Below are 26,231 nucleotides of genomic sequence, written 5' to 3'. Positions count from 1 at the left end.
TACAAGAAAAAAGTGAGAAATAAAATAGAACAGGAACTATTGGAAACATTACAATGTAAAGAAATTAAATTGGACGAATGTGAAAAAGAAGATATGAAACAAACTTTATTGAACGAAATCAAGAAATTGCAACTAGAACTAGAAGATATTATAAGGGTAAAAACTCAAGGGCAAATGATAAGAGCAAAAGCAACCTGGATAGAAAAGGGTGAAAAACCAACCTCCTATTTTCTGAGTCTAGAGTCGCGAAATTTTCTGAATAAATCATTCACTGAAATAAATAATTCAAATGGGCGTTTGCTCGATAATCTTACTGATATTCAAAACGAAGTCAAACTTTTCTTTTAAAAATTTAAACGTACAGTCAATTGTACTAGTCTATCATAAAGACCCTGAAACAAATATATCCAATACAGCCCATGCAAGTCTATAAGATGTATTACTGCAGTATGAGAATGAAGAAAGTCTCTAGGCTCCTTTTTATTATATTTTACAACTATAATTTAACAACTGTTGTTTTTCTCTAAGAGACTAGATGTTAGATTCAAGAGCACATGTTCATGAATGACTATCAAAAAGTGATGACACCAGGTGTTCGCGAAAAACTGAACGTATCCAGTCCCAACGGTGGAACCCGTCACAAACACATGCAAAGGCAAGTCAATCGTTCACCCGATAAAAACACGGGAACATATGGTATAAGTCAAAATAGGGAACTGCATAGAGCATCTACATGTCCTCCACGTGTCTACCATAAAACAATTGGAAAACTTTACTGGGGTTTTGAATGTTGTAATCTTGATTAAACAACTTTTGAGCAAGAGTCGTATGACGCTCGTGGAAAACACGCAAAATAAAATTGCAAAGAGGATTGTTATCCCTTTTTCTGCGAACGCTTTTACCAAAAGGTTAAACCACAGCCCCGTTCTTCCTCGTCCGTAACGTTTTACCCTACTTACTATTTTTTTGTATGTTAGGATACTATGAATGTCTGAAATATATATTTTGTGGCATGATGCTTTTGAAAAATAGTTATGATCATAGTTTTAATTAAACTACCTCGGTATATACAGGTAGTTCGTATGAATTAGATATTCAATTTCATATGGAGGCATTTCTAAGGGGCACGACGCCTACCAAATTATGTCATAGTCACGTGTATTGTGAAACTAGTGCATCTAGTTCTAATATGGATTCCTCTAGAGATGCTTTCCGAGATGACATAGAGATGAGCTGAGAGGAGCCTACTCTTAACGAGAGTACTCTTCCTCGTCACTACTGTCGGGGTGATGCGTCAGAAACTCCTGCTCCGCCTCTGTGTAGGCCATCTCATTCATCCAGTAACTATCCGTGGAGAGGGCATCCTTTGACCTGAAACCAGAATCAGTGAGTGACAGAGTAGGTGTGTACGCCTCCATACAATACCCGCTGTAGCCCACGACGACGAACCTCCCTGTCTTTACATATATATATACCCATAGAAGGGTTAGAACCCTATAGCATGGAGGACGTTTTAAAAGAGGACTAGGCAAGGGCAAATTGGCAGTTCCAGCAATGTATGAGAAGCAAACAAGCAGCATCAAGTGTTCACATAAAAAAAGAGAATCTATTTGCTGTGTCTTGATGAAGATAGAACTGAACCCGTTATACATCTTCTAGTAATACCTTTCCCCGTTGACAAACAACACGTGAAGCCTTTGACCATCTCCATCTTCGTGGACCCTTGTCACTTCAACCTGCTCGTTCTCGAGTATACGTTACATGAAGCAAATGTTTTAATCTCTGATCCATGAACTTTGACAGACAAAATAACCAAAAACATCATACATGGAAATAAAAAAAAGCAGACAAACAAATAAATAAAGCAATACCTTCGGCCGTCGATAAAGACGACATCGAGTAGGTCTGCATCTCCTAAGGTTGTGACCTTCCTAACCTGACCCGGAAGGAAATGCGCGCTGTCGCTGTCAACGAGTGCCAGGATGTAGCTGCCGACCTTGAACTTGATCGTCTTGTTGTAGGTTCCATAGATGTGGATGGACATCTGTTCCCCGCACTGACCATCCTGCCATGTTACGTTGTACATCGGCTGACATCCTATCTGTTTGTTTACTCTACCTAGAAACGCAATGGTATTTGATTATGAACCGCCGATCAGTTCGTGGCACTTATAAGGCTCCGATATATACTTATGTTCTACTCGATGTGTCTCTGGTGACCTACCCTGTCTGTACATCCCTGACTCGTCTCCTGATGACCTACCCAGTCCGTACATCCCTGACTCGTCTCCTGGTGACCTACCCAATCTGTACACCCCTGACTCGTCTCTGATGACCTACCCCGTCTGTACACCCCTGACTCGTCTCCTGGTTACCTACCCTGTCTGTACAGCCCTGACGCGTTTAGTGGTGACCTACCCAGTCAGTACACCCCTGACTCGTCTCTGGTGACCTACCCAGTCTGTACACGCCTCACTCTTCTCCTGATGACCTACCCTGTCTGCACACCCCTGACTCGTCTCTGATGACCTACCCAGTCTGTACACCCCTGACTAATCTCCTGGTGACCTACCAAGTCTGTACACCCCTGACTCGTCTCCTGGTCACCTACCAAGTTTGTACACCCCTGACCCGTCTCTGGTGACCTACCCAGTCTGTACAACCCTGACGTGTCTCTGGTGACCTACCCAGTCTGTACACCCCTGACGTGTCTCTGGTGACCTACCCATTCTGTACACCCCTGACTCTTCTCCTGGTGACCTACCAAGTCTGTACACTCTTGACGTGTCTCTGGTTACCTGGGGCGGTCGGGGAGCCTAGTGGTTAAAGCGTTCGCTCGTCACGCCGAAGACCCGGGTTCGATTCCCGACATGGGTACAATATGTGAAGCCCATTTCTGGTGTCCCCCGCCGTAATATTGCTGGTATAATGCTAAAAGCGGCGTAAAATCAAACTCACTCACTCACTCTGGTGACCTACCCAGTCTGTACACCCCTGACGTGTATCTTGTGACCTACCCAGTCTGTACACCCCTGACTCGTCTCTGATGACCTACCCAGTCTGTACACCCCTGACTCTTCTACTGGTGACCTACCCAGTCTGTACACCCCTGACTTGTCTCTGATGACCAACCCAGTCTGTACACCCCTGACATGTCTCTGATGACCTACCCAGTCTGTACACCCCTGACTCGTCTCTGATGACCAACCCAGTCTGTACACCCCTGACGTGTCTCTGGTGACCAACCCAGTCTGTACACCCCTGACGTGTGTCTGGTGACCTACCCAGTCTGTACACCCCTGACATGTCTCTGATGACCTACCCAGTCTGTACACCCCTGACTCGTCTCTGATGACCTACCCAGTCTGTACACCCCTGACGCGTTTAGTGGTGATCTACCCAGTCTGTACACCCCTGACGTGTGTCTGGTGACCTACCCAGTCTGTACACCCCTGACGTGTGTCTGGTGACCTACCCAGTCTGTACACCCCTGACGTGTGTCTGGTGACCTACCCAGTCTGGACACCCCTGACGTGTGTCTGGTGACCTACCCAGTCTGTACACCCCTGACGTGTGTCTGGTGACCTACCCAGTCTGGACACCCCTGACGTGTGTCTGGTGACCTACCCAGTCTGTACACCCCTGACTCGTCTCTGATGACGGCCTCCTTCCCCTCCCAGTCTTTCTCTCGCTGTTGAATGTCCTCCACGTCCTTGAGATATTTCTCCCGGTTCCTGGCAGGATACACGTCCCATTTCTCGATGTTTGTCAGCTTGTTGTCATAGAACCGGACAGTCAGTTTCTGACCAATCGCTTCTATGACCCGGCCAGGGGCGTAGCTCCAGTAATATACAGGATGGGGGGCCAGCACACGGACACGGTCTCTCTGGGATAAAAAGGGAACTGACTCACTCGTGGTTTCCACAAAGTACTGGTTACACAGAGGAAGAAAATGGTTGAACATTTTAACAAGTTCATGAAGATGTGTGTTTATCCACGCGGTCGGTAACATTCCATGCAACTATAAGTCGGCGGCCTTTAAATAATCGAGTCTGGACCAGACAAACCAGTGACTGATATTATAAGCAACGTTCCACGCCCATTCATGACCAACCCGTGTCATTGAGGGACATGCCACTTCTTTAAGGTTACGAGTGAGTGAGTGAGTTGGGTTTAACGCCGCTTTTAACATTATTCCAGTTACATCGCGGCGTGTCAGCTTAATGTGGGAGGAAAGCCCGAAGTGATGCAGGTCTCAGACGTTGACCACTTCGGTGAAACCCTCGAGCACGGGTATGGTGCTGACAAACCTTGAAATATAATCGGAGTGAACCGGGATTCGAACCCACAATCATAGGTTTCTGGCGTGCCCAAGGGACGCAACTCTGCACAGCGAATTGCGGCGCCTTAGACGACTGGGCCACCCGTGCCCCCTTAAAGTTACGAAAGGATGCAGGTGGTGACAAATGGTCCTTTGCCGCCGGGGCACGACTACACGCAATCATGCAAATCCCAGACAAACAGATCCATTAAGTCCCACCGTATGACGGGTATTTGTTCCATGGACGCTTGGTCGCTCGTCACGCAGAAGACCCGGGTTCGATTCCCGACATGGGTACAATGTGTGAAGCCCATTTCTGGTGACCTCCGCCGTGATATTGCTGATATATTGCTAAAAGCGGCGTAAAACCATACTCACTCACTCACTCATTCCATGGACCCTTTGCTAACCCGGAAGTCCCAGGGGGACGACAGAGGTTCTAACAAATTAACAAATACGCGAAACACCATTCTCAGACACAAGGAGATAGAGAATAAAGAAGTTTGGGACTGTTTGGACTTCTCTGTTTTCTGGAAATACAAAATATAGGATGGCTAACCTTCGCCTGGACCATCCTCCCGACAGCCGACAGTTAAGTCTGATTTCCATGGCAACCGCGTCTGATAATGCCCAATTTGTGGATATACTTTGATGACTGGCTAGTGTGAGGTCGGGATATACATGACCCGTGAAGATTCCGGGGTAGAATAGGTCTTCAGCAACCAATGCTTGCCGTAAAAGGTGACTACGCTTGTCGTAAGAGGCGACTAACGGGATCGGGTGGTCAGGCTCGCTGACTTGTTTGATGCATGTCATCGTATCCTAATTGCGTGAATCGATGCTCAAGATGTCGATCAATGGATTGTCTGGTCCAGACTCGATTATTTACAGACCGCAAAAATGTAAATATTGTAGACGGCACACCACATGCGCATGCAGAGAACCAGTTTTAAGATGATGCATGCAGAAATGACCGGGTAATTGCCAAAAATGACATTTGCATATGATCTCTGTAGTTTCGGATTAGATGTAAAAAATACAAAAGATAACGATGTACGGACAACCGGAAGGACAGACATAAGACAACGTACAACGACAAAAGCTCACATCAGACAAATACGTACGAACGCTGCACAAAGGAAGTATCACATACAGGCATACGCACACAAATAAACGGTCACCTTGCATGTTGCACAGGTATAACCCTTATTAAACCTGTCGAGGTATTACCTTGATAGTAGACACAGAGTCGTAATGGTCAGTTGTCTGGATGATATGGTTACAACAGGCAAATATGCATGAACGCGCACTCTATCTAGCCCACAACAAATTCTCACACTCACAAACACACAAGCACATGCACAATTGTTTCATTTGCAAGATACACATAAATAACCTTCACTATGCCGTTGACCAGTATGTATGTTATACAATGGCGTGGGAGGAAAGTTGGAAATGGTACGGTTCTTAGACATAACCACTTTGGCGAAACCAGCGGGCGGTTCTGTCAAACCTAGAAAAATATTCTGTTGAATCCGGAAATTTGAATCCAGGAGAATGTCTTTCTGGCACACCTAAGGGAGGCAACTCTGCACAATGAAGTGTGGCGCCTCAGACGATTGGGACATCATACCCTAGATTTTTGCCGCTGGGGAAAAGATAGTGTCTGACGTTTAACACGTTTCACATAAATGGCCCTCACTAAAGCTCTTCCGTTATTACCTTGTCAGGAGACACAGCGTCGTAATGGTCAGTTGCCCGGATGATATCCTCCCAATTAATGACGTCACATTGGCTTGTGCTATCTTTCACGCAGTAGTAGTTGTTCACATCATAGCGCCGGGCGATCCTTCCTGTAAAGGTAGAATAGGTCTTCAGCAACCCATGCTTGACAGAAAAGGCCACTATGCTTGTCATAAGAGGTGACTGACTGGATCGGGTGGTCAGACTCGCTGACTTGTTTGATGCATGTCATCGTATCCCAATTGCATGGATCGATGCTTATGATGTCAATCACTGGATTGTCTGGTCCAGACTCGATAATATACAGACCGCCATCATATAGCTGGAATATTGCTGAGTGCGGCGTAAAACAACAAACCAACCAACCTTCCTTTAAAGACGAAGAATGAGGGTGTGAGTTAGGTAACGTGCCACTTTGAAGAGTATTCCTGATATATTACGGTGTGTCAGCTTAACGTGGGAGGAAATCCCTAATCAATGCAGATCCTATACGTTAACTGCTCAGGTAAAACCCACGATGGATGTAATCAGTGCGAATCAGGGATTCGAACGTACGATCCTAGGATTCTGTCATACCTAAGGGACGTAACTCTGCAATGCGACGTGTCGGTACAGATAATAGTTAATAGTTAATTAGCAAAGATGTTTATTCTCAGAGATTGACAAAAAGCAACATAGCAGGTGAGTGAGTGAGTGAGTGAGTAAGCCAAGTTTATTTATTTTTCAGCATTATCACAACAGGGAACATCAGAAACGTGTCAGTGTGGGGAATCAAACCCCTGACTTCTATGTGATGAGCGATCGCTTCAACTACTAGGATACCCTATCACCCCTCAGCAGCTTATGCCACGTGACTATATTTCTCAAAGAAAATCCAACTTCGAGTCGTCTTTCAATGTTAATACGTTATCAGATAATTAATAATTGCAATGAAAACAATATCAGTCCTGAGCAAAAATATGGAAGAGAATTGTAAACAGTATTTTGCCATATCGCGGCACCATCTTCACAAATAAATAATAACTGTGGCTTCTCTCACATTTATAATGACGCAGTGAGGCTAACTGTGTGCTGAAACCAATCCTAACAGCCATGCTTCTTACCTTTGTAGTACCATTTGTCATCCTCCCATCGGGCCAGAACTTGCTCACCATCATAAAAGGTCGGACCAGGATCAATGAATGGTTCATGGTCTTGGGTTCTTGAACAAATGATATATATTATTACAGACACCATTGATTCACGTATCACTGCAAATTATCGACGTGTCATGAGGAAAATTGTCGAAATAATTATGTTAATGGCCCTGCTGCTTTCCTCTACTGTCTGTCTGTTTTGGGGACTTACCCTGCAACCTAAATAACGAACGTAAATTAATTTTATGCGAAACATAGGTATTGTACATCACTACATAACTGCTTCAGACATGTCGGTCGGTGATGAAGGATGGAAGAGAGATACACTATGCCCTTTAATACATCCTTTACCAGGGTCTTCAATGACATATGGGGGCACGGGTGGCCCAGTCGTCTAAGGCGCCGCGACTCGCTGTGCAGAGATGTGTCCCTTAGACACGCCAGAAACCTATGATTGTGGGTTTGAATCCCGGTTCGCCCCGATTATGTTTCTAGGTTTGTCAGCACCATACCCGTGATTGTGGGTTTCACCGAAGTGGTAAACGTCTGAGACCTGCATCACTTCAGGCTTTCCTCCCACATTAAGCTGACACGCCGTTTTATGACTGGAATAATGTTAAAAGCGGCGTTAAACCCAACTCACTCACTCACTTGTACTAGTCCGGACTGATGCCGATTTATAGTGCTAGCCCACTGAGATACCATGCCGCAGTTTAACAGGAATACCCCACTCAGACACAGTATATTGACTCCGGGCCGACAAGTCCTTGTTTTAGCCCCTTAGTGACGAGCGCAAGACAGGGTAACAACAAGTACCATCTTTTAACGTCTTTTGGTATGACGCGGCCGGGGATCGAATCCCGGACCTTCCGCTCTCCGGGCGCACGCTCTACCACTAGACCACGGAGACGGTTCACGAAGTATGAATATCCTTACAAGACAAAGATACTTTCAGTTTCTCTCGATCTTTTGCAACGATGGGTATCTGTCAAAATGATTGAACTGTTATTAAACAGTGTCATACACAATCAGTTCCTTTGCTACATTGACTAGTATAGTCGCATACCACGTTAGACTATAACTGGAGTGTGGTGCAACGGCTTACAACAGAAATATTTTCTTTGGTATTTCAGTTATACAATAGCGTAGGAGGAAAGTTGGAAATGAAACGGTTCTTAAACTACCACTTTGGCGAAACCCACGAGCTCGCGGGCGGTACTGTCAAATTAAGAAAAATATTCTGGTGAATCTAGGATTTGAGTCCACGAGCATGTCTTTCTGGCACACCCAAGGGACGCAACTCTGCACAAAGAAGTGTGGTGCTTCAGACAACTGGGCCACTATACTCCTTATTAACTGCACGTGTTCTAGATTTTTGCAGCTGGTGAAGGGTAGTGTCTGACGTTATCAGTGCTAATGTTCATCTTCCAATATTTTCAGCCCAACTGAGTTTCGCCCCATGAACATTGCCCGGGTATTGATAAAGACAAGATAATGATTACCTTGGAGGAGGAGGAGGATAAGGAGGGCGTGGAGGATCCCTTCTGCCAATGCTGTGAACAAGTATTAAAGTAGGAAAGATTAGATAGAAATCTTAATAGATAAAATCATAACAAAACCTTATGCGACCACAAACTTTATAAAGTATACATTCAGACACAAGGGTATTCTGTTGTTCACGCTGTACTAATTGCAACATTAACATTTTAAGGTTAATAAAGGGTAAACAGGAATATCAGAATGTTGTAACAACAGGCTTAAACATTAACAACAAAACATAATGAAACGTCGCGCTCAAGATCATTACGCTTACATAGCGACGTGTGTGTGCGTGTATGGCTTCTTGTTCTAGTCAAGACCTATGCCCATTTAATAGTGCTAGCTCACTGAGATACCATGCCGCAGTTTAACATCAATACCCCACTCAGACACAGTATGCTGACTCCGAGCCGACAAGTCCTTGCTTAGCCCCTTAAATCCGAGTGCCAGGCAGAGTAACAACAAGTACCATCCGGGCGCACGCTCTACCACTAGACCACGGAGACGGTTCACGAAGTATGAATATCCTTACAAGACAAAGATACTTTCAGTTTCTCTCGATCTTTTGCAACGATGGGTATCTGTCAAAATGATTGAACTGTTATTAAACAGTGTCATACACAATCAGTTCCTTTGCTACATTGACTAGTATAGTCGCATACCACGTTAGACTATAACTGGAGTGTGGTGCAACGGCTTACAACAGAAATATTTTCTTTGGTATTTCAGTTATACAATAGCGTGGGAGGAAAGTTGGAAATGAAACGGTTCTTAAACTACCACTTTGGCGAAACCCACGAGCTCGCGGGCGGTACTGTCAAATTTAGACAAATATTCTGGTGAATCTAGGATTTGAGTCCACGAGCATGTCTTTCTGGCACACCCAAGGGACGCAACTCTGCACAAAGAAGTGTGGTGCTTCAGACAACTGGGCCACTATACTCCTTATTAACTGTAACGTGTTCTAGATTTTTGCAGCTGGTGAAGGGCAGTGTCTGACGTTATCAGTGCTAATGTTCATCTTCCAATATTTTCAGCCCAACTGAGTTTCGCCCCATGAACTTTGCCCGGGTATTGATAAAGACAAGATAATGATTACCATGGAGAAGGAGGAGGAGGATGTGGAGGATAAGGAGGGCGTGGAGGATCCCTTCTGCCAATGCTGTGAACAAGTATTAAAGTAGGAAATTGTTATTAAACAGTGTCATACACAATCAGTTCCTTTGCTACATTGACTAGTATAGTCGCATACCACGTTAGACTATAACTGGAGTGTGGTGCAACGGCTTACAACAGAAATATTTTCTTTGGTATTTCAGTTATACAATAGCGTGGGAGGAAAGTTGGAAATGAAACGGTTCTTAAACTACCACTTTGGCGAAACCCACGAGCTCGCGGGCGTACTGTCAAATTTAGACAAATATTCTGGTGAATCTAGGATTTGAGTCCACGAGCATGTCTTTCTGGCACACCCAAGGGACGCAACTCTGCACAAAGAAGTGTGGTGCTTCAGACAACTGGGCCACTATACTCCTTATTAACTGCACGTGTTCTAGATTTTTGCAGCTGGTGAAGGGTAGTGTCTGACGTTATCAGTGCTAATGTTCATCTTCCAATATTTTCAGCCCAACTGAGTTTCGCCCCATGAACTTTGCCCGGGTATTGATAAAGACAAGATAATGATTACCATGGAGAAGGAGGAGGAGGATGTGGAGAATAAGGAGGGCGTGGAGGATCCCTTCTGCCAATGCTGTGAACAAGTATTAAAGTAGGAAAGATTAGATAGAAATCTTAATAGATAAAATCATAACAAAACCTTATGCGACCACAAACTTTATAAAGTATACATTCAGACACAAGGGTATTCTGTTGTTCACGCTGTACTAATTGCAACATTAACATTTTAAGGTTAATAAAGGGTAAACAGGAATATCAGAATGTTGTAACAACAGGCTTAAACATTAACAACAAAACATAATGAAACGTCGCGCTCAAGATCATTACGCTTACATAGCGACGTGTGTGTGCGTGTATGGCTTCTTGTTCTAGTCAAGACCTATGCCGATTTATAGTGCTAGCCCACTGAGATACCATGCCGCAGTTTAACAGGAATACCCCACTCAGACACAGTATATTGACTCCGGGCCGACAAGTCCTTGTTTTAGCCCCTTAGTGACGAGCGCAAGACAGGGTAACAACAAGTACCATCTTTTAACGTCTTTTGGTATGACGCGGCCGGGGATCGAATCCCGGACCTTCCGCTCTCCGGGCGCACGCTCTACCACTAGACCACGGAGACGGTTCACGAAGTATGAATATCCTTACAAGACAAAGATACTTTCAGTTTCTCTCGATCTTTTGCAACGATGGGTATCTGTCAAAATGATTGAACTGTTATTAAACAGTGTCATACACAATCAGTTCCTTTGCTACATTGACTAGTATAGTCGCATACCACGTTAGACTATAACTGGAGTGTGGTGCAACGGCTTACAACAGAAATATTTTCTTTGGTATTTCAGTTATACAATAGCGTGGGAGGAAAGTTGGAAATGAAACGGTTCTTAAACTACCACTTTGGCGAAACCCACGAGCTCGCGGGCGTACTGTCAAATTTAGACAAATATTCTGGTGAATCTAGGATTTGAGTCCACGAGCATGTCTTTCTGGCACACCCAAGGGACGCAACTCTGCACAAAGAAGTGTGGTGCTTCAGACAACTGGGCCACTATACTCCTTATTAACTGCAACGTGTTCTAGATTTTTGCAGCTGGTGAAGGGTAGTGTCTGACGTTATCAGTGCTAATGTTCATCTTCCAATATTTTCAGCCCAACTGAGTTTCGCCCCATGAACTTTGCCCGGGTATTGATAAAGACAAGATAATGATTACCATGGAGAAGGAGGAGGAGGATGTGGAGGATAAGGAGGGCGTGGAGGATCCCTCCTGCCAATGCTGTGAACAAGTATTAAAGTAGGAAAGATTAGATAGAAATCTTAATAGATAAAATCATAACAAAACCTTATGCGACCACAAACTTTATAAAGTATACATTCAGACACAAGGGTATTCTGTTGTTCATGCTGTACTAATTGCAACATTAACATTTTAAGGTTAATAAAGGGTAAACAGGAATATCAGAATGTTGTAACAACAGGCTTAAACATTAACAACAAAACATAATGAAACGTCGCGCTCAAGATCATTACGCTTACATAGCGACGTGTGTGTGCGTGTATGGCTTCTTGTTCTAGTCAAGACCTATGCCCATTTAATAGTGCTAGCTCACTGAGATACCATGCCGCAGTTTAACATCAATACCCCACTCAGACACAGTATGCTGACTCCGAGCCGACAAGTCCTTGCTTAGCCCCTTAAATCCGAGTGCCAGGCAGTGTAACAACAAGTACCATCCGGGCGCACGCTCTAACACTAGACCACGGAGACGGTTCACGAAGTATGAATATCCTTACAAGACAAAGATACTTTCAGTTTCTCTCGATCTTTTGCAACGATGGGTATCTGTCAAAATGATTGAACTGTTATTAAACAGTGTCATACACAATCAGTTCCTTTGCTACATTGACTAGTATAGTCGCATACCACGTTAGACTATAACTGGAGTGTGGTGCAACGGCTTACAACAGAAATATTTTCTTTGGTATTTCAGTTATACAATAGCGTGGGAGGAAAGTTGGAAATGAAACGGTTCTTAAACTACCACTTTGGCGAAACCCACGAGCTCGCGGGCGTACTGTCAAATTTAGACAAATATTCTGGTGAATCTAGGATTTGAGTCCACGAGCATGTCTTTCTGGCACACCCAAGGGACGCAACTCTGCACAAAGAAGTGTGGTGCTTCAGACAACTGGGCCACTATACTCCTTATTAACTGCACGTGTTTAGATTTTGCAGCTGGTGAAGGGTAGTGTCTGACGTTATCAGTGCTAATGTTCATCTTCCAATATTTTCAGCCCAACTGAGTTTAGCCCCATGAACTTTGCCCGGGTATTGATAAAGACAAGATAATGATTACCATGGAGAAGGAGGAGGAGGATGTGGAGGATAAGGAGGGCGTGGAGGATCCCTTCTGCCAATGCTGTGAACAAGTATTAAAGTAGGAAAGATTAGATAGAAATCTTAATAGATAAAATCATAACAAAACCTTATGCGACCACAAACTTTATAAAGTATACATTCAGACACAAGGGTATTCTGTTGTTCATGCTGTACTAATTGCAACATTAACATTTTAAGGTTAATAAAGGGTAAACAGGAATATCAGAATGTTGTAACAACAGGCTTAAACATTAACAACAAAACATAATGAAACGTCGCGCTCAAGATCATTACGCTTACATAGCGACGTGTGTGTGCGTGTATGGCTTCTTGTTCTAGTCAAGACCTATGCCCATTTAATAGTGCTAGCTCACTGAGATACCATGCCGCAGTTTAACATCAATACCCCACTCAGACACAGTATGCTGACTCCGAGCCGACAAGTCCTTGCTTAGCCCCTTAAATCCGAGTGCCAGGCAGAGTAACAACAAGTACCATCCGGGCGCACGCTCTACCACTAGACCACGGAGACGGTTCACGAAGTATGAATATCCTTACAAGACAAAGATACTTTCAGTTTCTCTCGATTTTTTGCAACGATGGGTATCTGTCAAAATGATTGAACTGTTATTAAACAGTGTCATACACAATCAGTTCCTTTGCTACATTGACTAGTATAGTCGCATACCACGTTAGACTATAACTGGAGTGTGGTGCAACGGCTTACAACAGAAATATTTTCTTTGGTATTTCAGTTATACAATAGCGTGGGAGGAAAGTTAGAAATGAAACGGTTCTTAAACTACCACTTTGGCGAAACCCACGAGCTCGCGGGCGGTACTGTCAAATTTAGACAAATATTCTGGTGAATCTAGGATTTGAGTCCACGAGCATGTCTTTCTGGCACACCCAAGGGACGCAACTCTGCACAAAGAAGTGTGGTGCTTCAGACAACTGGGCCACTATACTCCTTATTAACTGCACGTGTTCTAGATTTTTGCAGCTGGTGAAGGGTAGTGTCTGACGTTATCAGTGCTAATGTTCATCTTCCAATATTTTCAGCCCAACTGAGTTTCGCCCCATGAACTTTGCCCGGGTATTGATAAAGACAAGATAATGATTACCATGGAGAAGGAGGAGGAGGATGTGGAGGATAAGGAGGGCGTGGAGGATCCCTTCTGCCAATGCTGTGAACAAGTATTAAAGTAGGAAAGATTAGATAGAAATCTTAATAGATATAATCATAACAAAACCTTATGCGACCACAAACTTTATAAAGTATACATTCAGACACAAGGGTATTCTGTTGTTCATGCTGTACTAATTGCAACATTAACATTTTAAGGTTAATAAAGGGTAAACAGGAATATCAGAATGTTGTAACAACAGGCTTAAACATTAACAACAAAACATAATGAAACGTCGCGCTCAAGATCATTACGCTTACATAGCGACGTGTGTGTGCGTGTATGGCTTCTTGTTCTAGTCAAGACCTATGCCCATTTAATAGTGCTAGCTCACTGAGATACCATGCCGCAGTTTAACATCAATACCCCACTCAGACACAGTATGCTGACTCCGAGCCGACAAGTCCTTGCTTAGCCCCTTAAATCCGAGTGCCAGGCAGAGTAACAACAAGTACCATCTTTTAACGTCTTTTGGGATCGATCCCCCGACCTTCCGCTCTCTTGGCGGACGCTCTACCAGTAGACCACGGAGGCGGTGGCAAATCTCAAAGATCTTTAGGGTGTGTTTCTCGTTTGACGCCACACTCAGCAATGGTCCAGCTGTATGATGGCAACCAAGTAACCGAATTTGAATACCCGATCCATTTAGTATTAGATCTCTTATGGCCAGCGTATTGTAACCTGGAATCCCCGCGGGGTTCGCCTTTATTGTATTGTTTCAAGATGATGTTGCAGATACTGTATCAGCATACCGGGATGAAGGAAAGGTCAGATGAAGTAAAACCAGCCCTGATTTACGCTCACTTAAACCTTCAGTTGAGGTGAGGTAAAATACGGTTTGATTTATCATACACATCGTCAGATTTAGGATGAAGACAAGATGAAGATACATGGAAGGAGGTTGAGAAGGAGTTGGAGAAGGCGTCGATGAAGAGCTTTGAGAAGACAAAAGATTCCTCTCACTGATCCTTTAAAGAAACATGAAGCTCATCTATAGTATCGTTTAATGTATTTCAGAAGATTGAAGTGATTGAATGTATGTTATGAGTAGATTCAGCTCACGAGAATGAGACCATGCGTGGCTATAATACCAGGATAGATCAAGTTCATGCATTTAGAGTGTCAGCCCAATTACGTCGAGAGAGATGGTCCACACTACTGCTACTCACACTACTACAAACTTGATACAATCCCTGTCGTGGAACTTGGGCTGTAAACATTAAACAATGTATTTGTCATCAACCAGGGATTCAATATCAATCATGTATCTGCTGTTACTATAAGACAACAGCACACATTACATTTCAAAAATGGCGGTTGATTATTAACTACACGATGTCTTGTCTAACGCTGTATGACAGACATACGTAGATAAGTTGTGGTATGTTCGTGTGTGTGTGTTGTGTTTATCGCCGCTTTTAACAGTATTCCAGTTATATCACGGCGTGTCAGCTTAATGTGGGAGGAAACCCCGAAGTGATGCAGGTCTCAGACGTGTAATATTGTATTTGGGGCAAATAAAAAAATATACTCATCTTCGATAGATCTTAGCTGTACATTTTTTAAATATTTTTTTTTATCCTTTAAGATGATGGCTGATAATATCAATGACTGACTTGCAGGGTCGAACACACGACTATTTACAAACCGCCATCATACAGGTGAAATAGTGTCCAGTGTTAAATATCAACCGCAAGATCCTCACTAAATATAAATACCTTCAAGTGTTTCCCGATGAAATCTATGCAATAAAGAGATGAGTCTTTAACTGGTGTTTTCAATTGTCCTCTCTGATGTTTGATGAACCAGAAGGAGAACCCTCTATCATCCGGTTCTCCCACCACACGGGCAAGATGGTTTGACAAGTCCTTAAACTGGAGGTTAAAGACTTTGCTATTGAAACGTGTATTTTTATAAAGGCTAAAAAAGCGGTTGTATGGTTTGATATTTGTTCAGTGGTGTGTGTACCCTTTAATCCAATCTCTGAGTAATCCAACACACTGGTGACGACTCTCGCTACAGAAACCCCTCAATAAACCACCACTCTTGTTAAAACGCCATCTCTATATTCAAACTCTCTCGCCACATGGACCCCAATGTAACCCAAACGCCTCGCTACATCTTCCTCTACACTTCAGTTAACAAAACATTCCTTCTCAATCCTCAAACTGAACACTCTCCCTACACAAAACACCGCGTCACCCTTAACATCGCTACACATTCCCCTTTGTATCCTAACACCCTCGCTAAACAGGCCCCTCTGGGATCTGAAAACTATTGCTACACAAGAGCCCCTACAAACAACCCTCACTCTACAAAGACCCCTTGTAACTCAACACTCTGGCAACCAACAACAATGTTTACACGAGCACATCTAAACAATCCAATCATTCTCAATACACCAGGCCCTCAATAAGCCAAACTCTTTGCTACACCGACCCTCTCTGCTACCAAACCCATTCGAAGCTATATTCGAGAGGGGTAAGTTTAATTTACAGTCATCAGTAAATAAATGAAAATATCGATCTTGTTGCTGGTAATTCAGTGTAAATAGAAACACCTTTCTGAAAGATTCCTCATCGGAGTGATCCAGGTGTATTGCAATGACAGCAGGAGACAACAGTGACCGCAGTCCAATACTCTCCAACTTGACCCGCCCCTCGTGAAGGAAGACACCGTCTCGGATATTCACGTTAACAAGAGGATACGGAATCTCCTGTAATGAAACGTAAATCGGACATTCAGTCCATCAACACGTGGAATTAGAGTGCATTGACACACTGCAACTAGTATCTCCAACATGTGGTAGTTATTTGGACCCACTGAAGTTTCATGCAACACGACATTCACACGGCGCGGCAAGTTCCAGGTCCACACGATGCCATATATTGAATGCAAAATTTGTATTCAGAAATCACAAATGTTTTGGAGATTAAGTCAGATGCTGACGTTTATTTCCGTTAGGGACCCATCATGTATTATTCTAGGTGTGGTTGCAGGTGGTTTCTGGGAGATGTGTAGAGACGGTCAACTGTTTCATGCAAGGATCTGAACATTTATGTCACAACACATGTTTTCAGGACATGCAGCCTACCACGTGTGTATAACGGAAATATATATATATAGTAAATATTATTACATTTATTACTATATTGTGCCTGAGAGTTAGAACTTAACGCTTTATATAAAGCACAGTAAAGTACATACATATATATATATATATATATATATATATATATATATATATATATATATATATATATTTATATATTTATATATATATATATAGCCTTAGAACAAATTACTTTTTGCCAGTTTCTTTAAAAGATATCCTAAACATTTATTTATTCACCCCAAACCTTCTTCTTAATCAACACCTGTTAAGCAGTATGTACCTACCACTGTGCACGGGCAACTGATCCTGTTTGTAAGGTAGATGCCATGAGAATGTCCGTTCGGGATGTTCCCACTGCTGCGGGTTGTCCCTTCGCTTGTGTTGTCATTTATGTTCAGCAACCAGTTGGGTCCGCTTGCTGAAGTCATAACATTGTTGGGATTATTTACTAACCTGTGTTTGAGACTTTGGTCATTCGTCACCAGACATCTTAACTCAGTCATTTGAGTTATTTACAAACAAGTGTGCCACGCTAGGTCAATCGTCACCAGCATCTCAACTCAGTTATATGAGGTATTTACAAACAAGTGTGTCACGCTAGGTCAATCGTCACCAGCATCTCAACTCAGTTATATGAGGTATTTACAAACAAGTGTGTCACGCTAGGTCAACCGTATGCACATATCTCAACTCAGTCATTTGAGTTATTTACAAACAAGTGTGTCACGCTAGGTCAATCGTCACTAGCATCTCAACTCAGTCATTTGAGTTATTTACAAACAAGTGTGTCACGCTAGGTCAATCGTCACCAGCATCTCAACTCAGTCATTTGAGTTATTTACAAACAAGTGTGTCACGCTAGGTCAATCGTCACTAGCATCTCAACTCAGTCATTTGAGTTGTTTCCCAACAGGTATATCACGCTAATAGTATGTTAATCATCGTCGCACATCTCACATTTACCATTTTGAGTCATTTTCTAAAAATCAGTATCACTCAAGATCAGTCATGTCTATACATTTCTGTGGGTGTACTTACCGATTGTCCACCGTCGTCTCTCCTGGAAATCCCGCAACCCATCTAGACCCCACATCCGATTAGCGCCCCAGGAACGCCCTAGGTGATTGAAGGCACGGATCTCTTTGTCAGTACGATAGTAGTCTGTATAGCTCTGTTCGGTTAAAACATCAAAGCATGACAATAGGGAATTCATTGGCTGGGAGTGAGTGTATGTGTGAGTTTTAAGGTCGCATACACACAAACGAAAACACATTGGAAAATGACCCTGACGCTATGCGTACACCACTGATGTTAATACAAAACGCTGATGATATATCCATTGATTACCCACCAGTTACGTTGATGAAACACAAGTGACGTTGATGATACGTAACTGACGTTGATGATACACAATTAAAATTGATAATACGTAACGGACGTTGATGATACACCATTAAGATTGATGATACGTAACTGACGTTGATGATACACAAGTGACCTTGATACAACACCAAGTTGGTGATGATGCAACACCACAGACGTTGATGATACAACACCACAGACGTTGATGATGCAACACCACAGACGTTGATGATACAACACCACAGACGTTGATGATACAACACCACAGACGTTGATGATGCAACACCACAGACGTTGATGATACAACACCACAGACGTTGATGATACAACACCACAGACGTTGATGATGCAACACCACTGACGTTGATAATGCAACACCACAGGCGTTGATGATACAACACCACAGACGTTGATGATGCAACACCACAGACGTTGATGATACAACACCACAGACGTTGACGATGCAACACCACAGACGTTGATGATACAACACCACAGACGTTGATAATGCAACACCACATACATTGATGATACAACACCACAGACGTTGATGATACACCACTGACTTTGATGACTTAACACCACTTACGTTGATGACTTAACACCACTGACGTTGATGACTTAACACCACTGACGTTGAAGACACAACACCACTGACGTTGACGACACAACACCACTGACGTTGATGATGCAGCACCACTGACGTTGATGATGCAACACCACAGACGTTGATGATACAACACCACAGACGTTGATGATACAACACCACAGACGTTGATGATGCAGCACCACTGACGTTGATGATGCAACACCACTGACGTTGATGATGCAACACCACAGACGTTGATGATACAACACCGCAGACGTTGATGATACACCACTGACGAAGACGACACAACACCACTGACGTTGATGATACACTACTGACGTTGAAGACACAGCATCACGGACGTGCTACTTAAATCAAACTTAACCTACTTTTTCCTTGGTGACATATAGCCTTTCCTCATGGCCACACAGAGCCAGCCAAACAATTTGTGCATCAGATATGGGAATACAGTTTCACACACAAAAAACGCTGTAAAACGTGCAGGTATTATACGTGGTTGGAAAAATGCATCGAAGGAAAAAAATGTTTCTGAAATGACTGCAGAATAACAGATACCCAAAGGATGGCAAAGTATACACAATCCCGTGGCGCGCTATGATAATCAGTGTATCCATATAGCTCCATAGCGACAACTCTCACATCGAAACAAACCTTTCAGCTCAAACAAACTCCAACAGTGCGTGTTCTAGAGAGTGAACATAAACATCCCATAAGAGCAAAGCTGAGCGATTTCATCAATGGGCGTTTGTGATTTGGGTTGCACGCCCACAAATACGTTTAACAAAACAGTTCAGTTCATTGTCGTACATTCCTCGAGATTTTCACGCCTCTGGTTTCGTGGATTCGTAAAGTGGAACAGTACAATGCGAACGCTATTCACTATATACACTGATATGAAATTCGCGGAACTCGAGTATCTGGTATTGCTCTAAGACAGCTACAGGACTCGTGGCAAAACGGTTACGAAACAATCGGACTCGGTTCGCCCCGTCGTTTGTTTTCGCAAATGTACTTTATATACCGTTAGAATCACTCGTCCTCTATCTTCTACATGAATCTTATTTTAACAAGCACATGAATCCGTATTCTACAGCTCCCAAACTCGCTTTGTGGAGTTACGTCCCTTGGGCATGCCAGGATTCACTGACCGTGGTTATTCGCCACAATTATAATTCTTGGTTGGTCCGGACCTTAACGATTGTGCAAATGGGTTTCACAACAGTGGCGAATGTCTCGTTAGGTTTTCCGCCTTGATAAAGATACTTTTCAAAGCGGCTAAAAACTCGACTCACTCACATACTCATCATTGCATTAAATACCATGTAGGATTGTTGATGTTGACCACGGACAACATACTCTCCTCTGGATACAAAACATGGGAACTATTCCAAAAGAATACTCACTGGCGTTCTCGAGTGCGTCCCTATAGCATGGGAATACAGTCTGACATCAATCATGATGTAGTCGTCTGTGAACAGTTAATGTCCCCCTTTTCTTCAACGCATCTCCTTCGTACAATGAAGCAACCATACACCGTTTCTACATGTCTGACATCTGTCAGCACCCACAGTACGTTGTCCTCTACAATGACAGAGGAAGGTGACGCCACCCGAGATCTCCCTTCTGATACGTATGAGCCCCGTTAAGAAGCCTCAATCCACTCTCTGTTGCTGCCAAGTTTAATTAAACATACAGTATTTCCTCTATTACACGCCGAGACTCAAATACACGTCGAATTATTCCGAAACGCCCACCCTGTTCTGATAAGCTTCAGCTCCGTGAAGAAGGCTCATTCGACTGTGTTGCTGCCAGGCTTAATAGAAAATATGGAACCATGCATTCATAATAAGAGGTATTGAGCAAGGTCGCACAACGTAAAATATATTATTGATCAGCTCGTTGCGTTGCATGTGACACTGTTGATTGAGCAAGTACAAGCCGATGCGCGGGAGTTGCTATGACATGTTTTAACACAATCACCCCGAGTAGTATAGGTAATGGGGGTTCTGCCGCAACTCCACTGGAGCCGGATTTATATACCTATACTGCTACTACAGGGGGAATTTTTTATGTGTAAATGATGATGCGATTCAACGATAGTCATAAGTCATATCAAAAGAAACATCAATATTAATTAATAATGGATAAAATTTACTATAGCCCACGAGGATATATGTGAAAGGTATAGGAGCAATAAAAAAATTAGCAACCGCGGCTAAGGTATCTAAAGATGTGGCCAAGGATTGGTTAAAGAAACAAGCGATGTGGAAAATATATTTACCGGCACCGCGTTATATACCGAGGAAGAAGTTTGATATTTTTACAACGAATGAAGTTCATCAGGCTGACCTCTTGTTTCTTCCCCACGATAAAGTAAGACGCAAAACGTATAAATACACTTTAACCATACTAGATGTGGCTAGTCGATACAAAGAGGCTGAGCCATTAACCTCGAAAGATTCAACAGAGGTAGCTAATGCACTGAGTCGCATATATAAACGCGGACCACTAAAATGGCCTAAGCTATTTTAAGTAGATCCCGGTCGCGAGTTTATGGGATCGATAACTAAACTGTTAACAAAGCACGATGTCGAAATCAGGCGTGGTGAAAGAGAGGCCCACCGCAGTCAAGCTATCGTCAAAAGATGTAACAGGACCTTAGCGGAACGTTTGTTTGGCTATCAGTATGGGATCGAAATGAAATCCAAACGATTGAGATCAACCGAATGGGTGACACAATTATCAGCCGTTGTATCAGCGCTGAATAATGAAGTGACGAGATTAATAGGGAAGAAACCATCCAATGCGATTAAAATGAAATCCGTGACATCCGAATCTTCAGCACCGAGGAGAGGCAAAGAACGAAAACTTCCGGATAGAGTAAGGGTAAGATATTTATACCAGCCCGGTGAACTCGAGGGAGGCCTACGTCGCGCAACCGATCCGATTTGGTCCCTTAAGACGTATAACATTAGTCGATTGGTTACGAAAGAAGGAGAGCCTATTCTTTTTTATCTTCAAGATGGACCTGGTAGGGCATTTGTACGAGAAGAGTTGTTCATATCCCAACGGTACGGTATTACCACCATAACCATAAGCATAGGTAGTTACACCATCATTATCAATCCATCTCTTTGTATCTAAGGGGGATAATGATGTCTTGTTCATTCTTAATCCATATATCCTATGATTGTAACTTCTTAAAGAGTTCACCTCGTGTTTGAACGTTCTACCGTTGAATAATGATTCTTTATACTGTTCGTGTTTGATATGCTTTTTTACAACATACTTCTTAACGCCCTTAGCTTTTCTTATCTCCCCATTATCGGACTTCTTTATAGAATACATCTTAGGTCTTAATCCGACATACTCCGCTGTAGGGGTCCTAGCACATTCATCCTTCATCTTACCTAACACCTTTTTATTTACTACGCTGTGCAGTGGATTATCTTTTGGGTAATCGCTCGTGTGAGACATATCTATTTTTTCTGCCATATCTTTATATACATCCTCGGTTTGTATTTCCATCAACAAAGAATCTGTGTCGGTATATAACACCTCGCATCTATTGCGGTATTGCTTCTTAAGTTTGTTGTAATAAAAGTGATACATTAAGTGTTTTGACAAGTCGAGAATACGCATACCGACGTACACCGGTCTGTTGAATTTTATATTACTCTTCTGCATATGCAACGCGGCTAAGTCGTTATCGAATATCTTGCTTCTGTTAAAAGCCGGACTGGCTATAAGTTTCCTGAGTCTTTCTTCTTCATTAGATCTGACTAATTTAACATCAACACGCTCCTTAGATTCTCCATAGTTTTACCAAATACTGAGTTATTCATGAGCTTATATAGATTCTTTTCGAAATCGCTGGTAGCTATCTTTCTTAAATCTGTGTTCAGCCTTATATAGGGCTCTATCCAAGGGCTTTGATCAAACTTTAGAACTCTGTGTATTTTCTTAAGTTTCATACCTAACGATAGATATAACTGGAGATTTCTGTAGTGAACTATATATTTTGTCTTATCCATCAAATTTGGTACGAGTTTTTCTACGTTTGCTAACCTACTATTACCCATTAAGGAGTGTTGATATTCCGACATCCAATCCTTATTAACCATTAATCTTTTGGGAGCTAGCGGATAATTGTTATGGTCTTTATGTAACGAACTTGGATATTCCAAGTCAACTTCTAGTATGTACCCTTTATTCACATCATTCACATTGATATTATGGATATCATTCTCATCGACCCACTCAAAACCACCCGTGGGTAATTAAAGGTTGACTCATAGCCCATCCGTACAAATTGTTAGCATTGAGATATAATATATGCGTGTCGGGTTTACTCGGATCATATCCTTCCACTAATTTATTATTAGCCTTAGAATGCCTTTTCGCTGCCATCGATATACCACCTCTTAATCCTTTCTCAATAAACAAGTGCATATCGTAATCTGTGAGTAGTTTTAGTTCTACGCCGGTCTTCTTCAACAATGCATCCCACGATAGTCCAGGACTGGAATAGTACCATGCCAGGTCCAAGCCGTATTGTTTTAAACATGTCTTTCTAAATATCTCAAATATATCGGCGAGTAACAGTACATCGGTTTTTAAGTACAGATCATGATAATCGCCTAAATTCTTACAACCTAATTTATCCCACACTGTCAGAGCGTGTTCATAATCGGCATCTGTTATTTTAGATTCTGTTAAGTTACTATAGAATGATTCAAGGGGTGGTAATTTAGTTTCATCGAATCTAGACCAATCATCCATATATTCGTAAGGATATACACCTTTTCTCAGCAACAAATGACGAGTTATTTTATCGGTATATTGATTTGTTATCGCAAAGTCATCGGGATTGTTCGCATTAGCTAAATTGTCCAGGGAAGATAACAGAAACTGTACGGAGTCTATGAATCTAAGCCCATTACTTTGCTTTATTCTAGATTTCCCATCCTTGTCCCTATAATGTATAGGTTTAGTCAACGAGAACGATATGTATTTTTCCATATTATTAGGAATGCACGTTAAACCGCCGTCGTATCCCCTAAGGTTGTGAAACACAACGGGGATGGGTATTGTTTGAGAATTCATTTTTAGTTTCAAGTTACACTCGTTATGCGTGGATCCCCGATAATTACCCGTGTCGTGACAATGATCTCTTACTGAATCCCCATCCAGGGGTTTATTACAAACATGACAACTTGTTTACTTCTTATGGGCCCTCCAATCATCCCTCGTCATACACATGGATTTCTCTCTTCATTTTGTAGATATTCTAGGAACTTTCCCGCTGCATCGGGACCTCTGTAAATCATGGGCTGGTTTGTTTTCCCATCATACCTTACAACTATATATCCAAACCCACAAGGAGTATGTTCTTGAGTTTTGTACGTAAAACTATCTTTATTATCAGTATTGCGTTCGGTATTTTCTATGGGTTTGATAAGCGCTACGAAGTCGGCGTAAATTACGTACGGTACTGGCATTTGATTACAATAATGTTCAAATTTTAATATATTTTTTCCCTCTGTAGGCATATCGATCCTGATAGCGGTCTGTCCAACACCTCTACAGTCTTCTTTATGCGCTTCTAAATGATCTTGTCTGCTGTACCCATGTAGGCATCTTTCAAAGAAATATTTCTTTTCTTTATGTTTTGTTTGATCATATAATAGTCTGTTTAAACTCTTTATCCATGTATAATGATATTTTCCATCTTTTTCGATCAGAAATGAATTGATTCTGGGGATATGTTCCGGAGCGGAGCTTATCCTGTGTACAACAATTCCTTTAGAATGTGCGAAAACATTTAGCTAAATTATTTTGCTTTTCCACCTTATCAATTTGTGATATTGGTGTAGGTTCGTCTATACCATTGAAGTTGAGTCCATCGTTTTGGGGATAGCTAGAAGGTCTATTTGCAATTTTAGAATCTACGTGGAACAATGCAGATCTTATCATCATTCTTAAACAATCATCGGATTTATTTTTTACGTTAATTATGGCTTTTTTCTTCTCATAATATGGGGGTAAATCTATATAAGAACCACCTTTTAAGGGCATATAATTTGCTATATCTAAATATAAACTATCGATTTAATCCACACCCCAACCCGAACCTCTATTACGCCAGCGTTCTAAAGTTTCCTGTATCCTCTGAATTGATGTATCTAATGATGCGTTTATAGTATCGGATTCGGTTATAACTTCTTGATTGCTACGGAAATATGGTTCGGTATATTCGGTGCTATCATCTGTGTTACTGTTACTCAATAACATTTTAATCGTCAGCTGGTATTTTATACGATGTAAATCATCTAACTCCTCGTTAATTTTACTCGATATGATGGGCTTAATATCGTTAACATCCATGTTGGAATTAATATCCATCTTCAAACCTCTTAGATATTTACCAACGCCGGCGGATGTGGGTACAAATATTAATTCTTGTTGTTTATTCTCAACATCAACATTATTATCATTATGTTCAACATCATTATTATCTAGTAAAGCGATCAATTCAGCTCTTCTCATTCAAGAATAATCTCTCAGCCCACTGTTTCTCGCTTGAGCTTTGAGTTCTCTAACAGTCCTGGGTTTGTTGTATTCCAAACCGAGTAAGGTAATCAATTCAGCTTTTCTCATTCGAGAATATCCACGTAGACCACTTTGCTTTGCCATAGCCTTCAACTCTCTGACAAAAACCATTGTGACCATGGTATATGCAAAATGAGACAAATGTCTAATTTGTTGTTTTTCATAGATCTAAATACGTATTCTCCCTAACCTATTCCTCTCATTGATGAAATCTCTCTTCCTAGCATAAATAATCTGGTTCCTGACCCTATCAGCACCGTGTTCCTTACATAAACAATAACGACCTTTGACCCCTATCCCGCATACAGAACACGTATAGTTTATGTTTCCGCGCCTGATGTAATAATTGTGTATGCCGCAGTAAATATCAACACAGCGTCGGTTACATGGAGTTTTTTTACCCATGAGTGTAAATCTGCAATGATTCATTGTTTATACATCTATCATATCATTTGTCTAAATGCAAATCACATCTACCCTGGTGAGATATTGATTAGGCAGTCAGCCAACGCTATTTATAGATTAGCTAACTAGGTCATGGTATAGCTG

The 26,231-nt window shown here is 42.2% G+C and overlaps 1 protein-coding gene across 1 annotated transcript; it reads right to left on the bottom strand.

Annotated features, from left to right (window-relative positions):
• Positions 1-20,858, bottom strand: LOC124139603. The gene is made up of 17 exons (XM_048388097.1): positions 20,474-20,858; positions 18,137-18,269; positions 17,383-17,516; positions 16,544-16,699; positions 15,702-15,857; positions 15,153-15,193; positions 13,921-13,983; positions 12,774-12,836; positions 11,630-11,692; positions 10,426-10,488; positions 9,838-9,900; positions 8,702-8,752; positions 7,167-7,264; positions 6,043-6,173; positions 3,627-3,885; positions 1,872-2,118; positions 1-1,371 (listed from the first exon to the last, which is right to left on the bottom strand). The coding sequence occupies exons 1-17, from the start codon at positions 20,525-20,527 to the stop codon at positions 1,251-1,253; spliced, it is 1,896 nt and encodes a 631-aa protein (XP_048244054.1). The 5' UTR covers positions 20,528-20,858; the 3' UTR covers positions 1-1,250.
• Positions 20,859-26,231: the final 5,373 nt, after the last annotated feature.

The sequence above is a fragment of the Haliotis rufescens genome, unplaced genomic scaffold (genome assembly GCF_023055435.1).
Source record: "Haliotis rufescens isolate VD_foot unplaced genomic scaffold, xgHalRufe1.0.p SCAF_7, whole genome shotgun sequence".
NCBI classification, from domain to species: Eukaryota; Metazoa; Mollusca; class Gastropoda; order Lepetellida; family Haliotidae; genus Haliotis; species Haliotis rufescens.
This window is presented reverse-complemented; position numbering and strand designations above follow the sequence as displayed.

Bases quoted from the DNA above. Each gene is read 5' to 3' on its own strand.
- LOC124139603 (XM_048388097.1), bottom strand. From the start codon at position 20,527: ATGATTGATGTCAGACTGTATTCCCATGCTATAGGGACGCACTCGAGA. The intron at 15,194-15,701 runs GTATTTATATTT...TAATGTTTACAG, and splicing joins TCATCGGGAAACACTTGAAG to CCCAAGTTCCACGACAGGGA. The intron at 12,837-13,920 runs GTAATCATTATC...ACTTGTTCACAG, and splicing joins CCTCCTCCTCCTTCTCCATG to CATTGGCAGAAGGGATCCTC.